Source organism: Crocodylus siamensis, chromosome 1, assembly GCF_052110815.1.
Source record: "Crocodylus siamensis isolate JL-2025a chromosome 1, ASM5211081v1, whole genome shotgun sequence".
Taxonomy (NCBI): domain Eukaryota; kingdom Metazoa; phylum Chordata; order Crocodylia; family Crocodylidae; genus Crocodylus; species Crocodylus siamensis.
This window is the reverse complement of record NC_143395.1, coordinates 199119387-199134567: the sequence shown is the minus strand read 5'-3', so window position 1 is coordinate 199134567 and position 15181 is coordinate 199119387. Positions and strand designations below refer to the sequence as shown.

The 15181-nt window shown below is 46.7% G+C and overlaps 1 protein-coding gene across 5 annotated transcripts in view; it reads left to right on the top strand.

The window, feature by feature from the left end:
- KAT14 (lysine acetyltransferase 14) overlaps nt 1-15123 on the top strand; it is a 26268-nt gene extending 11145 nt beyond the window's left edge. For 4 of the 5 annotated variants that reach the window (XM_090052175.1, XM_090052202.1, XM_090052193.1 and 1 more), the window contains exons 6-11: nt 14-430; nt 1478-2040; nt 2745-2881; nt 3139-3314; nt 9447-9637; nt 13299-15123. In XM_090052175.1, the coding sequence (XP_089908301.1) occupies nt 14-430; nt 1478-2040; nt 2745-2881; nt 3139-3314; nt 9447-9637; nt 13299-13472 (1658 nt within the window). In that variant the 3' untranslated portion in view covers nt 13473-15123. The remainder of the gene's footprint in view (nt 1-13; nt 431-1477; nt 2041-2744; nt 2882-3138; nt 3315-9446; nt 9638-13298) is intronic. The other variant, XM_090052185.1, reaches the window with a different exon arrangement.
- Nucleotides 15124-15181: the final 58 nt, after the last annotated feature.

Sequence of the window (15181 nt, the reverse complement as noted above, 5' to 3'; positions counted from 1 at the left end):
TGTTTTCTGGCAGCTTCAAAACCACCTCTGGATCCCATCATTACAGTGGAGGGGCTTCGGAAACGGGTGAGCCGCAACCCAGTGGAGTCGGCCATGGAGCTGAAGGAGAAACGATCTCGCACACAGGAAGCCAAGGACATCAGGAGAGCACAGAAGGAAGCAGCTGGTTTCTTGGACCGGAGCACTTCCTCCACCCCTGTCAAATTCACCAGCCGAGGCCGCCGTCCTGACCTGGTTCTGGAGAAGGGAGAGGTGATTGACTTTTCCTCCTTGAGCTCCTCAGATCGTACTCCTCTGACCAGCCCATCTCCATCTCCTTCACTGGACTTCTCTGCTCCTGGGACACCGGCCTCTCATTCTGCCACTCCTAGCCTGCTCTCAGAAGCAGATCTCATCCCAGATGTCATGCCACCACAGGCCTTGTTTCATGGTAAGAGATACCACATTTTTTGTTTAATGGGAAGCGATGTGCAATTTTCTGACAATAGAACTCACGTTGAGGAAAGAACAGGCAGTTTGCTTCATTTCAAAGCAAGATGGACAACGGTGAAGAGTGAAGTCTTTTTCTGAATTACATGAAAATCTAAATTCACAATGATAGATGCTACAGGTGGAAGAAACCACATGATCCTGTTCAGGTGACATTCCCTGTTCTGTGTTTATGAAGAATTTTCCCCCAGAAATTCCTGCTTCAAGTTCTACTCCCAGTGTTAACTGCAATGGCAAGAACAGTGAATGAGAGAGTTTATACATTTATATAGGATCAGGGATATGTGCTTTTCTTTGAATACAGACATAACATCCTCAGTTAAGAGATCCTAATTCTAGGTCAGATAATGGTCATGTTACTCAAAATGAAGGGAGCTTTATTCCAGGAATAGCCTGATTGAAATCAGTGGGAGAATTAATGAAGTCAAGTACAACCCATTGCAAGCAAGGGTTTTACAGACTAGTTGGGCCAGGTCTGGCTCTTCAGCTAGTGTAACTCAGGATAGTCTCACTAACTTAAATATTTCTCCAGTTTATACCAGCTAGAGATCTGGTCCATAATCTCTGTTGGTTCAGCACCTGCACTTCATTACACTAGTTTTCATGTTAGGATCTTTCAAGAAAATGACTAAGTAAAAACACGATTTAAAGTGTTTCCCTTTTAAAACAGAAAACAAAAATTTGAAGCTAAGTTTTTAAGAGACTAATGATTTGGGACACCCTCATTCTAGGGAACCAGACTGCAAGACCCCTTAAGGGCCTAATTTTTAAAGAATCGGTGGTCTGTGCCTTCTGAAAACTGGACTCCCATTAAGATGTCTCCAGTTTGGCCTAAAATCACTTCACATTTTGAAAAGATAAGACCCAAAATAAAGGACAGACAGAAGCTTACAGGTAAATTCCGTGTTATTTTCTTCCTCACTTAAACAGCAGCAAGCTGCTATTGCATTTGCATGTCTATCCTAAGTTGCTTTGGTCTTCCATACAGATGATGAGGAGATGGAAGGTGATGGAGTCATAGATCCAGGTATCGAGTACCTGCCCCCACCTAGTGGGCCTGGGTCCATGATCACAAGCAGAAAGAAGGTGAAAACACCTGAGCAGATCAAGCAGGAGGTAGAGAGTGAGGAAGAAAAAGCAGAAAGGATGGAAGGTGACAGTGAAGATGCTGAAGATTCAAATGCAGCCCTGCAGGGCAGGGCACGAGACAAGAGGAAAACCCAGCTAGAGAAAGACAGTAAGCCCAAAGCACCAAAGCACACATCTGTTAGCATCTATGAAGAAAAGCTGCTTCTAAAAAGACTGGAGGCCTGTCCCAATGCTGTAAGCATGACCCCAGAGGCTCGGAGGCTGAGGCGCAAGTTGATAGTTCGACAGGCCAAGCGGGAAAGGGGGCTGCCACTCTTTGACCTGGATCAGGTTGTGAATGCTGCACTGCTCTTGGTTGATGGGATTTATGGAGCTAAAGAAGGAGGTGTTTCCAGGCCTCCTGCAAGCCAAGCAACATACAGAACTACTAGCCAGGACTTCAGAATCCTGGACAGGTACCAGGTGAGTGCTGACAGCCCCTAGATAACTCTTGCCAGCCATTTTGGGACTTCTGCTACAAGGTGCAGCCATCGTGCTGCAGAGGCTGGCTCTCATGAATGAGCTTCATTTTACAGATGGGTTGTACCCATGTGAGTAGCCTCCCAAGACCCGCTCTTGGGTAATGCTTAGTAAAATACAGATGTCTGCTGGTTCTGTCACCATGTCCTGACTCTGCCTAAGCCAGAGGCAGGCAATTATTTTGGGCGGAGGGCCGCTTACTGAGTTTTGGCAAGCCATTGAGTGCTGCATGACAGGCAGCTAGGCAAATAAATATTAATTTTCTAAATTTTTTAGGAGCCCTGTGGGCTGGATAGAATAGCCTGGTGGGCCACATCCTGCCCACCCCTGGTTTAATCAGTTTATTATGAGTGCCCCTGTCAGTACACTGCAGTGTTTTCTTGCCATGCAGGAGAATGGGCATTCATTGTGACCTCAGTGGGTGACTGATGGACTCAGCATCTTACAGGATCAGGTTAGAGAGAAGTTAGAGAGAACTCGGAGCTAGACCACCAACCTGAAGGTGTCAGACCTTCCTGTTATACAGGGGGAAACCTTAATTATAAGGACATTTTTCCCTCTGCCTTCAGTTCCAGACAGTAAGTTACTGAATGTGACTGCTTAATCTGGCATCCATGATGTGTTTGTTCTTTTGTCTTGCTATAAAGACTGTGTTGCCTGCTATGAAGGGATATCGGCACCAGACAACAAAGTTCTTGTACCGACTGGTTGGCTCAGAAGACCTATTGACAGACCACAGTATTGTCAGTCCTTACACATCTCGTGTCCTCAAACCTTACATCAGGTATGTTTGCTGATGCTGAATTTCACCAACTTTATAGCAGACTGACCCCAAGTGCTTGGAATTGCAAAAGCAACCTGGTTTCTGATAATCAGCTTGGATTTTTGTCTGGGTGGTCATAATTTTTCCCACAAATAGAAGGCAAGATACCTTGGGGCCACTGGAGCCCCATCAGAAGAGTGGGCAGCAAACATTCAGCAGTGATGATAATGTTACCGACTTGTCTTTAATGTTGTTGTTTGTGTTTGTTCCATTGGCAGGCGTGATTATGAGACCAAGCCTCCTAAACTCCAGCTGCTGGCAGAAATCCATGCTCATTTGTATAAGAATGATCCCAACTGGAAGGCTGAGCCCGAAGCCCCCATTGATTACTGCTACGTTCGCCCTAACCACATCCCCACTATAAACTCCATGTGCCATGAATTCTTCTGGCCTGGTAGGATTCCCGACAATACTCAGTTTTCTGGAAAGGAGGAGGTTGTTTTAAAAAAATGTCTTGGGCCAGGTCTTTTTCTTCAGTTTGTATTTGCCTGACTCTGTTATTCTACAGATGCATTGATTTACCCAATAGGCACTCGGTGAGATGGCCGTTGCTGGAGAAGTGTTAGCCTTTCTTTTCCGAGACCTGTCCAAGGCAGACAATTAGCCCTATGCCTCCACTAACACAGCACTTAAGCAGGTGCTGTATTTTTGAGCATGTGCGTAGTCCCATTGATGTCAGCAGGGCTACTCACATGCCTAAAATTAAGCATTCGTTGAGTGTTTTGCAGAATCAGGACCATAAAATAAAAGAGACACCGACTTGCTTTATTACTGGTTTCAGAAGGAAGTTTCCCTCCCGGCTTTGCCTGTGTTGTCAGGGGGTATAAAAAGAGCACACTAGTAGCCAATGTAGCCCTGCTAGCCACACCTCTGCTTTGCACAAAGCTCTGGTGGCAGATGGCCTCTGCCAGCAGAACTGCTTCTACTGAGGGGAGCTGGTGAACTGCCAGGAGAAAAACTGCAAGCAGAGCAGCATCTGCTCTAGGGGCCTGACTGATGTAAAGTGTCAGCAGCAGAGGCAGTGTAGAGTAGGCCCTTGTAACTGTAAGGTCTTTATGTATAAGGCTGGAATTTGAGATCTGGGTACAGTTCCTCACTTGGTCATAGACTGTATGTGTGACCTTAGGCAAGGTCCTTCCTTTCTGTGTGCCTCAGGTCCCTTTTGGTAAAGTAGAGCCCAGAGCATTTATTTTATCTGTATCATCTGTCTAGACCAGTGGTGTTCAACCTTTTGGCCCCATGGGTGGCATGGGGCCCATCTGAGTGCTGAATGAGGCTTGGCACTAACTCCTCCCTGCTCTCAGTGCTGGGATAGGGCTCTGGGAGCCCAACACTGCTTCGTCCTATTTCCTATGTGCTGGGGTTAGGCCTTGGGGCCCAGGTACTTCCCCTTCCCACCCCCTGCATGCTGAGATTGGGTTCTAGGGGCTGGTTCTCCACTCCCACCCTCTTGCACAAGGATTGGGTCCCAGGGATTTAGCACCACCCCCTCCCAGCCCCCCACACTGGGATTGAGGCCTGTTACTGCCTCCACCCAGCCCTGTGGGCTGGGATCAGTTGCTGGAGCTAGTACTGGGGGCCCAGAACCTGTAGTCCCAGCATGAGTATCAAGAGTGAATCTGTTTGTTCTCCAGTGGTCTTTTGTTCAACCTCACTCTCCTTACCCTCTTGCCATGTCTTTGTTTTTTTCATGGGGGTGGGGAGTCTGTGGGTTTTTGGTGGCTTGGGAAAACAAATCTGTCCATCTACCCAGTAGGCTTCCCTTCCTCTTCAAGCTTGAGTTTCTTTAAGGAGACACCGTCATGGTGTTTTAGGATTGTCAGGATCTTGTTTGCTTACAATCTGATCCGTTTTTCCTCTCTGGAATTTCCTTTTGACTTGTTCCCCAAGGCAAGCCCCAGTCTGTGAGGCTCTGCCACTTTTACTTTTGACTACCCATCATCTGAGTGGTGGAGGAGCATGCAATGTCACCATAATCTTGTTTTTCCTCCTCCCTCCATTAAGGGTTATCTGCAATCCCTTGCTAAGGGAAATCTCTCTCAGAAGCCCCTAGCTCTACTCTGTTTTGTGCCTTCTGGCATGTGTACTCTGTCTCTGAGACCTTTAGCCCTCTGGCCCCTCTCTTTTTCTCTCACCAGGCCAACTAGTACCTCCTTACATCCCCTTAGTCACCTTTAGTCCCATCCACAAACCACCAGGCCAAACTATAACGAAAGAGCAAGCCTTCTGGCTACAACACAGGCTATTCCCACGCCAGGTCCATGCATAAACATCAGCCCATAGGCTCTGAGAAATACAAAAGTCCTAAACCATGGCTGTAGATTACCGCACTTTACCGCTAGAGCCCCTTGGTAGTGCCTTTCTCAGTGTCTGGCCTGCCTCAGGCACAGACCAGCTTTTTTCTTGCTGCTGCCTGTCACTGGAGGATTTTGCCTTGCAGTCTGCTGCATTACACTGCTCCTGCCCTTCCCTCTCCCACTACTCACAAGGGAGGGAGCTTATATGAGTCAGTGTCCCTCCTCCAGTCTCCTGGTTGGCTCTTTCACACCAGAGCTGGTGTCTCCAGTAAGCTTGTTATCTGCGCCACCCTCCGTCCTGCACTCATTTCCAGCCTCCTCATAACAGGGTAGGGGCTACTTATTACGCTCCTCATGGATCTGGAAATTTAGCAGCAGAGGATTGGTGCCACTGCTCTCCCACTGCCAAATTTCTGGAGCCATGGGGAGCCCTGTTGGCCAGATCTGGCCCACAAGCTGGAGGTTGAGCACCCCTGGTCTGCACTGTGAGCTTCTCGGATAGAGGGGACTGTCTGTTACAATGAGCATGCTCCTGCAGGGGCACCAATCCCAACTGGAGGTTCCAGGCAGTACTGGAATAATAAGGGTAATGTTGATCTCCTGCTTGGATCAGCCTTTATAATGCTGCAAACTATTTCTTTGGAATACAGAGGCAGTACAGCCTATGTTCAAAAGCAAATATTTGGTTTGTACAGCATGCTTTGGTTTGTGATAATCACTTGCTATTATTTGCACGGCAGTAGCACTGAAAAGCACCAGTTAGAATCAGGGCTCCATAGTCCACTATACAAGGTGTTTGGGAAAACATGAAATAGTTTCTGATTTATACCAGAAGCTGAGCATGTTCACGACAGCCTCCCCCATGATGTAGAAAGGTGTTTGTTGTGACCCCAAGTCCTGACTAAATCAGGTGACACATGATGAGGATCTGAGAACCTTCCCTCAGCTAATGTAATGGCACAAGGGGACAAGAGGGTCCACCCCTTCACAAACTCTGTCCACCAGGCATCAAAAAACCACAGCATGCACCAGCCTCCTGTCTGGGCTTCAAGCATGCCTTCTCTGTAGTTGAGGCTACCTTGTTTTTGTTGCAAAGGCCTTTTTTGGCCAGAGGTGCAATGATATGGATAGGAAAGTTCTTTGCACCAGTCCAAGCACATCTGAGAATAAGGGCTTGTGCACCTGTGGGCGGATATTATCCCAATAAAAAATAGTGCATGAATTGAAAGTGTTGCACATTTCTGTGGTTCAAGGGCTAGATACAAAGAAGGATTTGGGTGCTTAAATCCTAAATGGCAATCCAAAAACTCCCACTCAGCATCTCCCACCCTGGAATTGTCTGAATTCACTTTTGGGCTTTGAAATTCCCCAGGTGCTTCTGCACCTATGCAGAACTGCCTCTATCTGAGTAACAAGGAGTCTCATGCCTCCCTGGGCTGTAGAGGATCTAAATAAGAGATTCTCAACCAGAGTGCCGTAGGCTGCCTTGAGATCCTTTCATGGGTGTCATGGGTTACCATGCAGTGTTAACACTGTTAGGTGTGCAAATGTGATTCACAGAGTAAACAGGTAAACCCAGAAATTTCAAACAGGAATCTGGAGTGTGAAAAACATGCTGAACTGTCATGGTCAGTTTGAATCCTTTGCAACAGAAGAATTGCCCTATTACTTTTCTGTAGTCAGAAAACAAGTGAAAATTTAAGATCTGGCATTTTCAGGGGGTGCCATAAGTCTACGAAGGTTGAGAACCATTGAGCTAGATGCTAGGCAAAGCAGCTCCTACATCTGCAACAAGACCCAATCTGTTAGGTTAGCTTTGAGAACGTGGAACGTGTATCAGCCTAACTAAGCATTTATACACATACTTGTTTGTCCTGCAGTGTGCCGGATATCTGCTGCTTTGGAGCAGACTTGATTAATTGAGTCTGCTTTGCATGTAAGCTGACATGCCAGGCACTGTCACAAGTGCGGTTGTATAAGTGCCGAAATGTGTGTCAGCACACAGAAAATGGCAGTGGTGCGCTTTTGAACTAAAGCGCTTCTGAGGTGCTTGCATGTGTAAAAAAGCCTATTGGCTTCAGCACAAAGGCTGCAGCTGCAGCCACTTTCATTCACCTTGCAGTCATGGCAGAGAAGGGGTGTCTTTTCCAAGGACTCTTTAAAGTATAAACATGTCATGGAGCAGGGATTAGAACTCAGGAAGTGTTTTAACTGCAAGGCTACAGAGTCTGGTCCCCTCTTTGTGCTCTCTTTCTGGCCCCAAGATTCACGTATTCTTGGCTGCCCAGCAGGCCAGCTTCTATAAGAGGGATGGAGGGTGCCCTCAGTGAAAGGGAACTATGCTGGTATAGAAGGACTGAACTTCATGTTACCATGGGGCAGGAACATGCATGCCATCAGTTACCACAGAGCAGCTGACACACAGTAAAGCCCCACTCCCACGTTACCTTGTGAAAGATTGTGTGTCTGTGCCCTGAGGTAATGACCTCTATACAAGTATAAGTGCACACTGGGGGATTTATACCATTTCACCTGTACCAGTCTGTTTAGAGCACTACAGTGTTCCTGTACAGACAAGCTCTGAGTCATTTCACAGTAAACTGCAGCCTTGAGATAATTAACACCCATCATCTCCCTATCTCTTGAATCCCTCTCCACCCAGCTCTCTCAAGAAAGTGACTGACTGATTAATCCTTTTGTTTGTTCCCACTGCAGTGTGATGTTTTGAATCTGATCAGGAATAATAATTGTCACTGAAAACTATATCCTGTCTCCTCATTGTTTTGGCTTCGTACATCTATCCACTGTCACCATCCTTAGGTTGATTTATGATCCGCAATTGAGGAAACGTTTGGGGCCTGATTCTTAACTGTCTTACATCTTAGGGCATGCCTACATAGAAAAGCAACTCTAATTTAAAGGAAGATGTGAATTTGGACTGTAATGATGACTCTATACTGACTCCCTATGTAGGCAAGTGCTGGACAGCTTTGGGCATGTGAAGTAGGTACCATGAGGCAAGCCAGCCTGTGAAATTACAGCTGGTTAGGTAGCCCCTGCTAACAGTCCATATGTGTATACTTGCATCATCATAATGGCTAGGTAACTGAGCCCTTAGTGAAGGTGGTGTCACTTTGAAGAGCAGAATGACACTTTAAATTTAATGTCCATCTTTGTGTTTTGGGTGTAAATCCATTTACACTTCTCAGCACCAAGTCCTGCAAGATCTGTAGAGCAGCATTTCTCAGCCTGTTTGGACTCAAGGTCCCCCTGTCTCCCAACTTGCTGGTGCCATTCATTGATACCCTGCATACCCCTGGCCTCACTGCTGCTCCTCACTCCTAACCCACAGCCCTGCTGGTGCCCCTAACTCCCAACCCACACCAGTGATGGGGGTGTGGGGCAAGGGAGGGCATGGCCCAGCTACTGCTGCTCCCTTCAGGCTGCCCTTCAGGGTCCTTGTGGTAGCAGCAACGAGTCTCGCTGCCCTGCTCTGCCCTCCTGTGCTGGGTCCCTCTGGCCTGTCTGCTAGGGTGCAACCTAATGCCCACTGTGGGCACAGGAATGGGGGGCAGTAGGGGCATGTGCCCGTCCCCCCTTACCTGCAAGGAGCTGTGGGAGCTGCTCTCCACAGCTGCCTGGCTGCCATGTGCCCCTTGCTGAATCTACCCCCTCCCGTTCCCTGTAGCCCCAAGCATACCCTTGCAGGCTGAAATGCTGCCAAACTGGAAGGGGAAACCCGCAATTTCCCATGTTTTTTTTCCTTTAAAGGAGAAAATGCATATTTTTCTGTGAATCTGGTGGCAGCATTGGCAGTAGGCTCAGCCTTGGCATGGGCTGCCCCAGCCGACTTCAAAGATCATGATCACAGCAGATCCGAAGCCCCCGCGGACCTCCTGACACCTACTTGTGACCCTTGAAGGGCTGTGGACTCCCAGTTGAGAACCACTGTTGTAGAGGATTTTCTTCTACACGTGGGCTAAAGCCAGTAGCAACAGTGCCATTTCATGCCATTATATGCTGGGTCGATAGCATCTTTCTGTGCACAGTTTGAAAATGAAAACAAAAGAAAGGGATCTAACAGGTTCTCCTGCAAAGCATATGCTTTTGAGAAGGCTGTTAGTTTCCATGGAAGTCCCAGATGCCCTGCCTGTTTGGTTTTGTGCGGCACTAACATTTTCCCTTTGGTTTGCAGTATTTTGTAGCTCTGCTTTTCTTGCCCCCTGTAGGGATTGATTTGTCTGAGTGCCTGCAGTATCCAGATTTCAGCGTTGTCGTCCTTTACAAAAAAGTCATCATCGCCTTTGGTTTCATGGTGCCGGATGTGAAATACAACGAGGCTTACATCTCTTTTTTGTTCGTTCACCCTGAGTGGAGAAGAGCAGGGATTGCAACTTTTATGATCTACCATCTGATTCAGGTAGTAAAAAAGATCCCCTTCCCCTGATACAGGCCCAGCATTGTCTTCCCTCTTGTATACAAATGCAAACAGCACAGGGTCAGGAGTGCTGTTTCTTTCCTTCTGTCTCTCTCTCCTTTCCCACCTATTGTTCATTTGTTTGCTCAATAGCATGGGAGAGCTGTTCTCAGCCCCAAGGGAATTTATACAGTGAAAAATCATTACAGGAAACTGCAATTGTTGAAAGGACTTTTTCAGATAGGAACAGGACAGCTCAGGTTAGCAGCATGATCTAAACCTTGTATTTATTTGGGCTAAATTCTGATTTGCTCATCAGTGGCCAGCTGCTGGTACAACAGCAATATCGCAAATATTGGATACAGAGAGGCGATGCTGTAGTATGCGCTGTCTGACGCTGTCTGAGCTAATCTCAGTTTCAAGCACAGGGAGGTTCCACTGCTGCCTTCCTTCCACCTAGGGGTAGCATCAGAGCAGCTATCCCAGTTGCTGACCACTGCATAATCTGGATACAGTCTTTCATTTCTACCAGTCACACATGGAGCTGCCCTGAGACGGAGAAGCCCAAGGTTAAAGCCTGAAAGTAATTGCCTCATGCTTGGCAAGGAGCTGCCCTGCATTGGAACCAGGGTAATATTACCAGGGTGAGGGCAGACATGTCTTGGCTCAGAGAGCTGCAACCTGTGACTGCAACTGGTTTTACAAGGTCTCTGGGGTTTTCCAGAGAAGTCCCATTTACCTTCTCAGGGCCTAAGTTGCTGGTTCAGATTCAGTCATGTTTGACATAAAGAACAAATGTTGGTACCCTGGATCAGATTTAAAGGGAGTGTCCCTCTTAGCATTTATAGGGCTTCTGTACAGGAACATTCAGGAAGCCTACTCTGAATTAACTTGAGTTGTGACTTTGAAATGGGTATTTTAGTTGCATTAAACCCGGGGTGGGCAAAATACAGCCCGCAGGCCAGATCCAGTGTGCCAAGTGATTTCATCTGGCCTGTGGGTGGGTTCCTACTAGTTCACTGTATCTGGTCCAGCGTGGGGCTTGCATGCAGTTCCCAGGTTCTCTGCCCAAGCCGCATGCTTCTGAAGGGAGTCCCATGCGATGGAGCTGGCGGCCTGGCATTGCTCACTGCTATGCACAAGTTGTGGGGAACAGCATGGAGCTCCACGCTATGGAGCTGGGCTGGCTCCTCCCCTCTCCCTGTTGCCCGAGTCGAGTCTCATGATCTGAACTGCCGGCTTTGTTGTGCAGGGCTCCTCCCCCTGGTGGCACGGAGCTTGGGCATGTGAGCCTTGAGCGGTGGAGCTGGCGACCCAACCAGGTGCAGTCCTTGGGCTCGCTGGGACTTCATGCCGCTGGGGGGCTCTGCCTGCTGTTGCTGCTGGTGGTGTGCAGTGGGGGGCGTGTAGGGGGGCGCTCACACCCTACCATACACATGCACCCACACCCCCCCACACTCATCCCCACCCCTTCACACGCCCGCAGCCCCCCACAAACCCCATACCCGCACATCCACACAAACACATTCCCTACAAAACCTCTATACCCCCCACACCTCCCCACAACCCCCCCCCACAGGCCCACACAAACCCCATATTCACCCACCCATACCTCTCATATACAAGAGTAAGGCTTCATTTTGAGCTTTTATGCAGTCACGTCTAGATACATGATGCAAATGCATACAAATCGGGACACAAACATTTTTTTAAATAAAATTAAAATATGTTATTGTAGATGTTTGATTTTTAGTATATAATTTGTTTGTTTTTTTCCCAGTTCCAAGGTGGCAAACCCCCTTCCCAAAAGGAGTACTTCTGGGGGCAAGGGGAGGGACTTCTGGTGGCAAAAGTCAGAGACATGGCGCAAGACTTCCAGTCCCAAGGTGGTGACCAGGGTGCCTGTCAGAGGCTGGGGCTACCTTTGCGGCCCTAGACAGTTCACCAAAACTCATTAGGCAGCCCTGTAGTCGAAATAATTGCCCACGCCTGCATTAAACCCTTACCTTCACATAGAAACCTAGAACTGAAGTGGCCTTGAGTTAGCTTGCTTCATTTCCAACATGAAGTAAAGTCAAGTAGGTCAGGGCCTTTTAACATCCTGAGTAAGTGTCCAGACGGGGGTCTAAATGCAGCTTTAGTAGTAGGAAACTGTCAGTCCTTCTGGATCATGGTGTATGTGTAAGGAGTCACCAGGACCTTAGTTTTCTGGAGTATTGTTGTGTAGACAAGCCTACAGATGCACTGTTATGACTCACCTGGCAGTCAGTTCATTCAAGGCACAGAATTTTGGTAAAGACAAGTCTCAGAGAAGATAGGCCAAGACTCAGATGGGCACAAAAGCTGATGGAGTTGATAACTGTGGTAGGGCTGAGGCACGCTAGTGGGTCAGTGTTGAAAACTGCCACTCCCTTTCACATGATTCACAGCAAACTGTTCAGCAAATTTTGTTCCCAGTTACACTGGAATATAAACAAAGGGCTGCCATCAAGATAAGTAGAGCCAAGCGGACTTCGGGCTGATATGACAGTAGATTCCAGTGGCTATGAGAGAGTGCCACTATACATGACGTTTCTGTTTGATTTCTGCCAGTCCATTGTCTTTCGCACTGATTGACCAGAGGTACATTCTGGATAGTTTTAAGATGAAGCTCTGGGAGGACTCTGATCCAACCATATGCCCATCCTTGTGGGCAAGCAATGCACTGTGAACTGTGCAGGAGTCCTGTGTTAGTGTGTCTGTCCCAGTGGGCAACAATCTCTGAGTCCTTATATTCTATTTCAGAAAAGGCCCCTGTTTTGAATGCTCTTTGGCACTACTGCAGTTGGATCTTATTATTTCCTTCTGCAAATGAGAAGTGTCTTTTTTTCTTCTTTGCAAGCCTAAGTCAACTGGCTCTATCATTAAAATTTCTAACTGGCTGTATTCTAACTCTTCCTCCTTGTAGTTAGTCTGTTTAATGTTTGTCAAATGCTTTCCACTCAACAGATGAAAGGAGTCCTAAAGGTCTGAAAATCTGTTATATTAGCATTATTACTGGAGCACTTTTATGAACGATCAAGTTGCTAACGAGCAAAAGATTGCCAAGACAGTGATAGAATTTCTCTTTACTATCTGAACAGAGATATTTAACTTCTTGGGAGGAGGGCTCAGTGCCCTGAAGGCTGGGAGAGGGGCAGGGTGGAAGGTATTGGAATTCCTGTGTAACAGACCTGGGGCAATGCAGTGTCACCTATGTGACGGTAGGAAACTCAAGTTTATATGCTGACAAGGAAGTGTACGGTTTTGGGAGTGCAACCAAGCCCTTTGGCTTGGCTTGTTTCTTCAGGCCACTGCTATTGAGCATAAGAGATTAGTCTGTACCCTGAGACTACTTTTTAATTAACAACTACATAGCAATTGGGAGAGAAAAACTAACAAATTAATAATGCAGATTTGCTTTCACCCTCCAAAACTCCAGTTACTCAACCACAGAGGTCTTGATGACAAGCAAAACTCACATCTACTTGGAACTGTTGCTATGTGTTGTAATTTCTCTGTTTTCAGGGCTGATTATTTTCTCACATTTCTTCTGCTAGTTAAATTCCAGAATTTAAAAGTTCTTTCACCTCCTCATTTTCCCTGGAGGCTTTCTCATTCTCTTGATGTATTTTTTCTTTGGCAGACCTGCATGGGCAAAGATGTAACCCTTCACGTCTCTGCAAGCAACCCAGCTATGCTGTTGTACCAAAAATTTGGATTTAAGACTGAAGAGTACATTTTGGATTTTTATGACAAATATTACCCCTTAGACAGTAAGGAGTGTAAGCACGCCTTCTTTCTGAGATTGCGACGATGATGAGCACCAGGACTAGGTACAGCTCTATGCAAAATGTGATCTGTTGAATGAAGAGTTACCATGGCTTTCAGCTGAAGCCACTGGCGGTTCTGCAGAGCTGAAGTGCCCTGATGTATTTATTGCTAACATCAACAGTGATACATTGTGTGCTGAATATGCAACCAGAGATGATTTATGACCTGGAATGGGGTGCCAAGGGAGAGGCCTCGAAATATGAACCGGGACACAGTTAAAACCAGTGGAAGGCTGGAATTCTAGAGGGGAAATTTCTTGTCCATGATTTTGGAGAGTCCCTTTGACAAAAACCCGGGAGAGATCATAGGGGCCAGACTTGACACAAATTGTGCTGCAGTTTTGTTTCCCAGATGTTATTTATGGAACATGAAAAATACCTAAACTCAGTTGCCGACAGGGATTTTGTGATTTATGTGTTTGGGAACCGTATCATAGACGCATGAAGGAAAATACAGCCCCAGTCAATGTAGCTGGACGCTGATCCTGTATAAGTTAGGATGAGGGTCAGAACAGCAACATGAGAATCATTTCTTAGGTATAATAAAGAATGTGATGTCAGTATGCTCCCCCAGAAAAGCGTTAGTGGAAGTGTCTCACTCACCCTACTCCTTATCTTTGGCGTTTCCCCTCATCGTGTGCCCGATGTGAAGTCCTTGCAGTGCATATCATTCTGTGTTCAGGAACAGAATGTCAAGTAGATTTGTAGCTAGGTGAGGTTGGATACAAGAGCTGCCAGATTAGCTCTCTGAAGTTATGAAATCCATCCATCAGTCCTTGAAGCCATAAATCAGCTCTATAGATACACCTCCAGTCATGGGCTCAGCCTTGCCAGCTCCAACATCCTGGCACTTGTGCTGTAGATTCTGTGGTGAGAGGAAATTGGGCACAGGAGACTGGGGAGATGCGAAATCTGATTCTGGCTTTACATAATTCATCTTTTTTAACCTTGAGGAAGCAGGGGCAAAGATGAGGCAGTAACGTTCCTCAGAAGCACCCACTCCATGATTTCATGGCTCTAAATGTGATGGTATAAGTGAAGAAATGGTTTGTGTAAAGAAGGATGTGCAGCTTCCCTCACAAAGGGGACTCATCCTTTTTGTACACAGTTTGTCAGCTCTCTCTCCTGACTTTCCTGCAGGTGAACAGTCACTGGACAGATTGCCACATCTACAACCTGCCAAACTCACAAACAATCTACATTTTGAATGTGAGCTGCACCTACTGTGCAGTCTTAATGTCAAGCCTGTGTAACTGCAGAGAACACTTGGCCTTTTTTTTTTTTAAACCCGCTCTGTGTACATTTCAGGTGCCTGACTATAGTAGTAGTTGCCTTAATGGAGTCTACATTTTGATAGCAGCAAAGCAATGGACACAACATGTGTATTTGTGTAGCCAGTGTTAAGTCTTCACTGAAACAAAAATGTAATTGTTACCAGAAAAAGATGTATGACTTTCAACACCATCTAAGAATTGTTTACCCAATTGTTTACCCCAGCATTCATGCACATTTCCAAATATTTGATGACTGTATGTGAAAATCTTTGATGTTACAAATGTTACAAGTTAGCTGTACTTGGAAAGGAAAAAACCTCTGTCTTTATGAATGAAATTAAAGCCCACCTCTTGGACATATTCAGCTGTGCTCATACATGTTGTCAAGTTACTTTCCACCCTTCACTCGCACCTTCATCCTT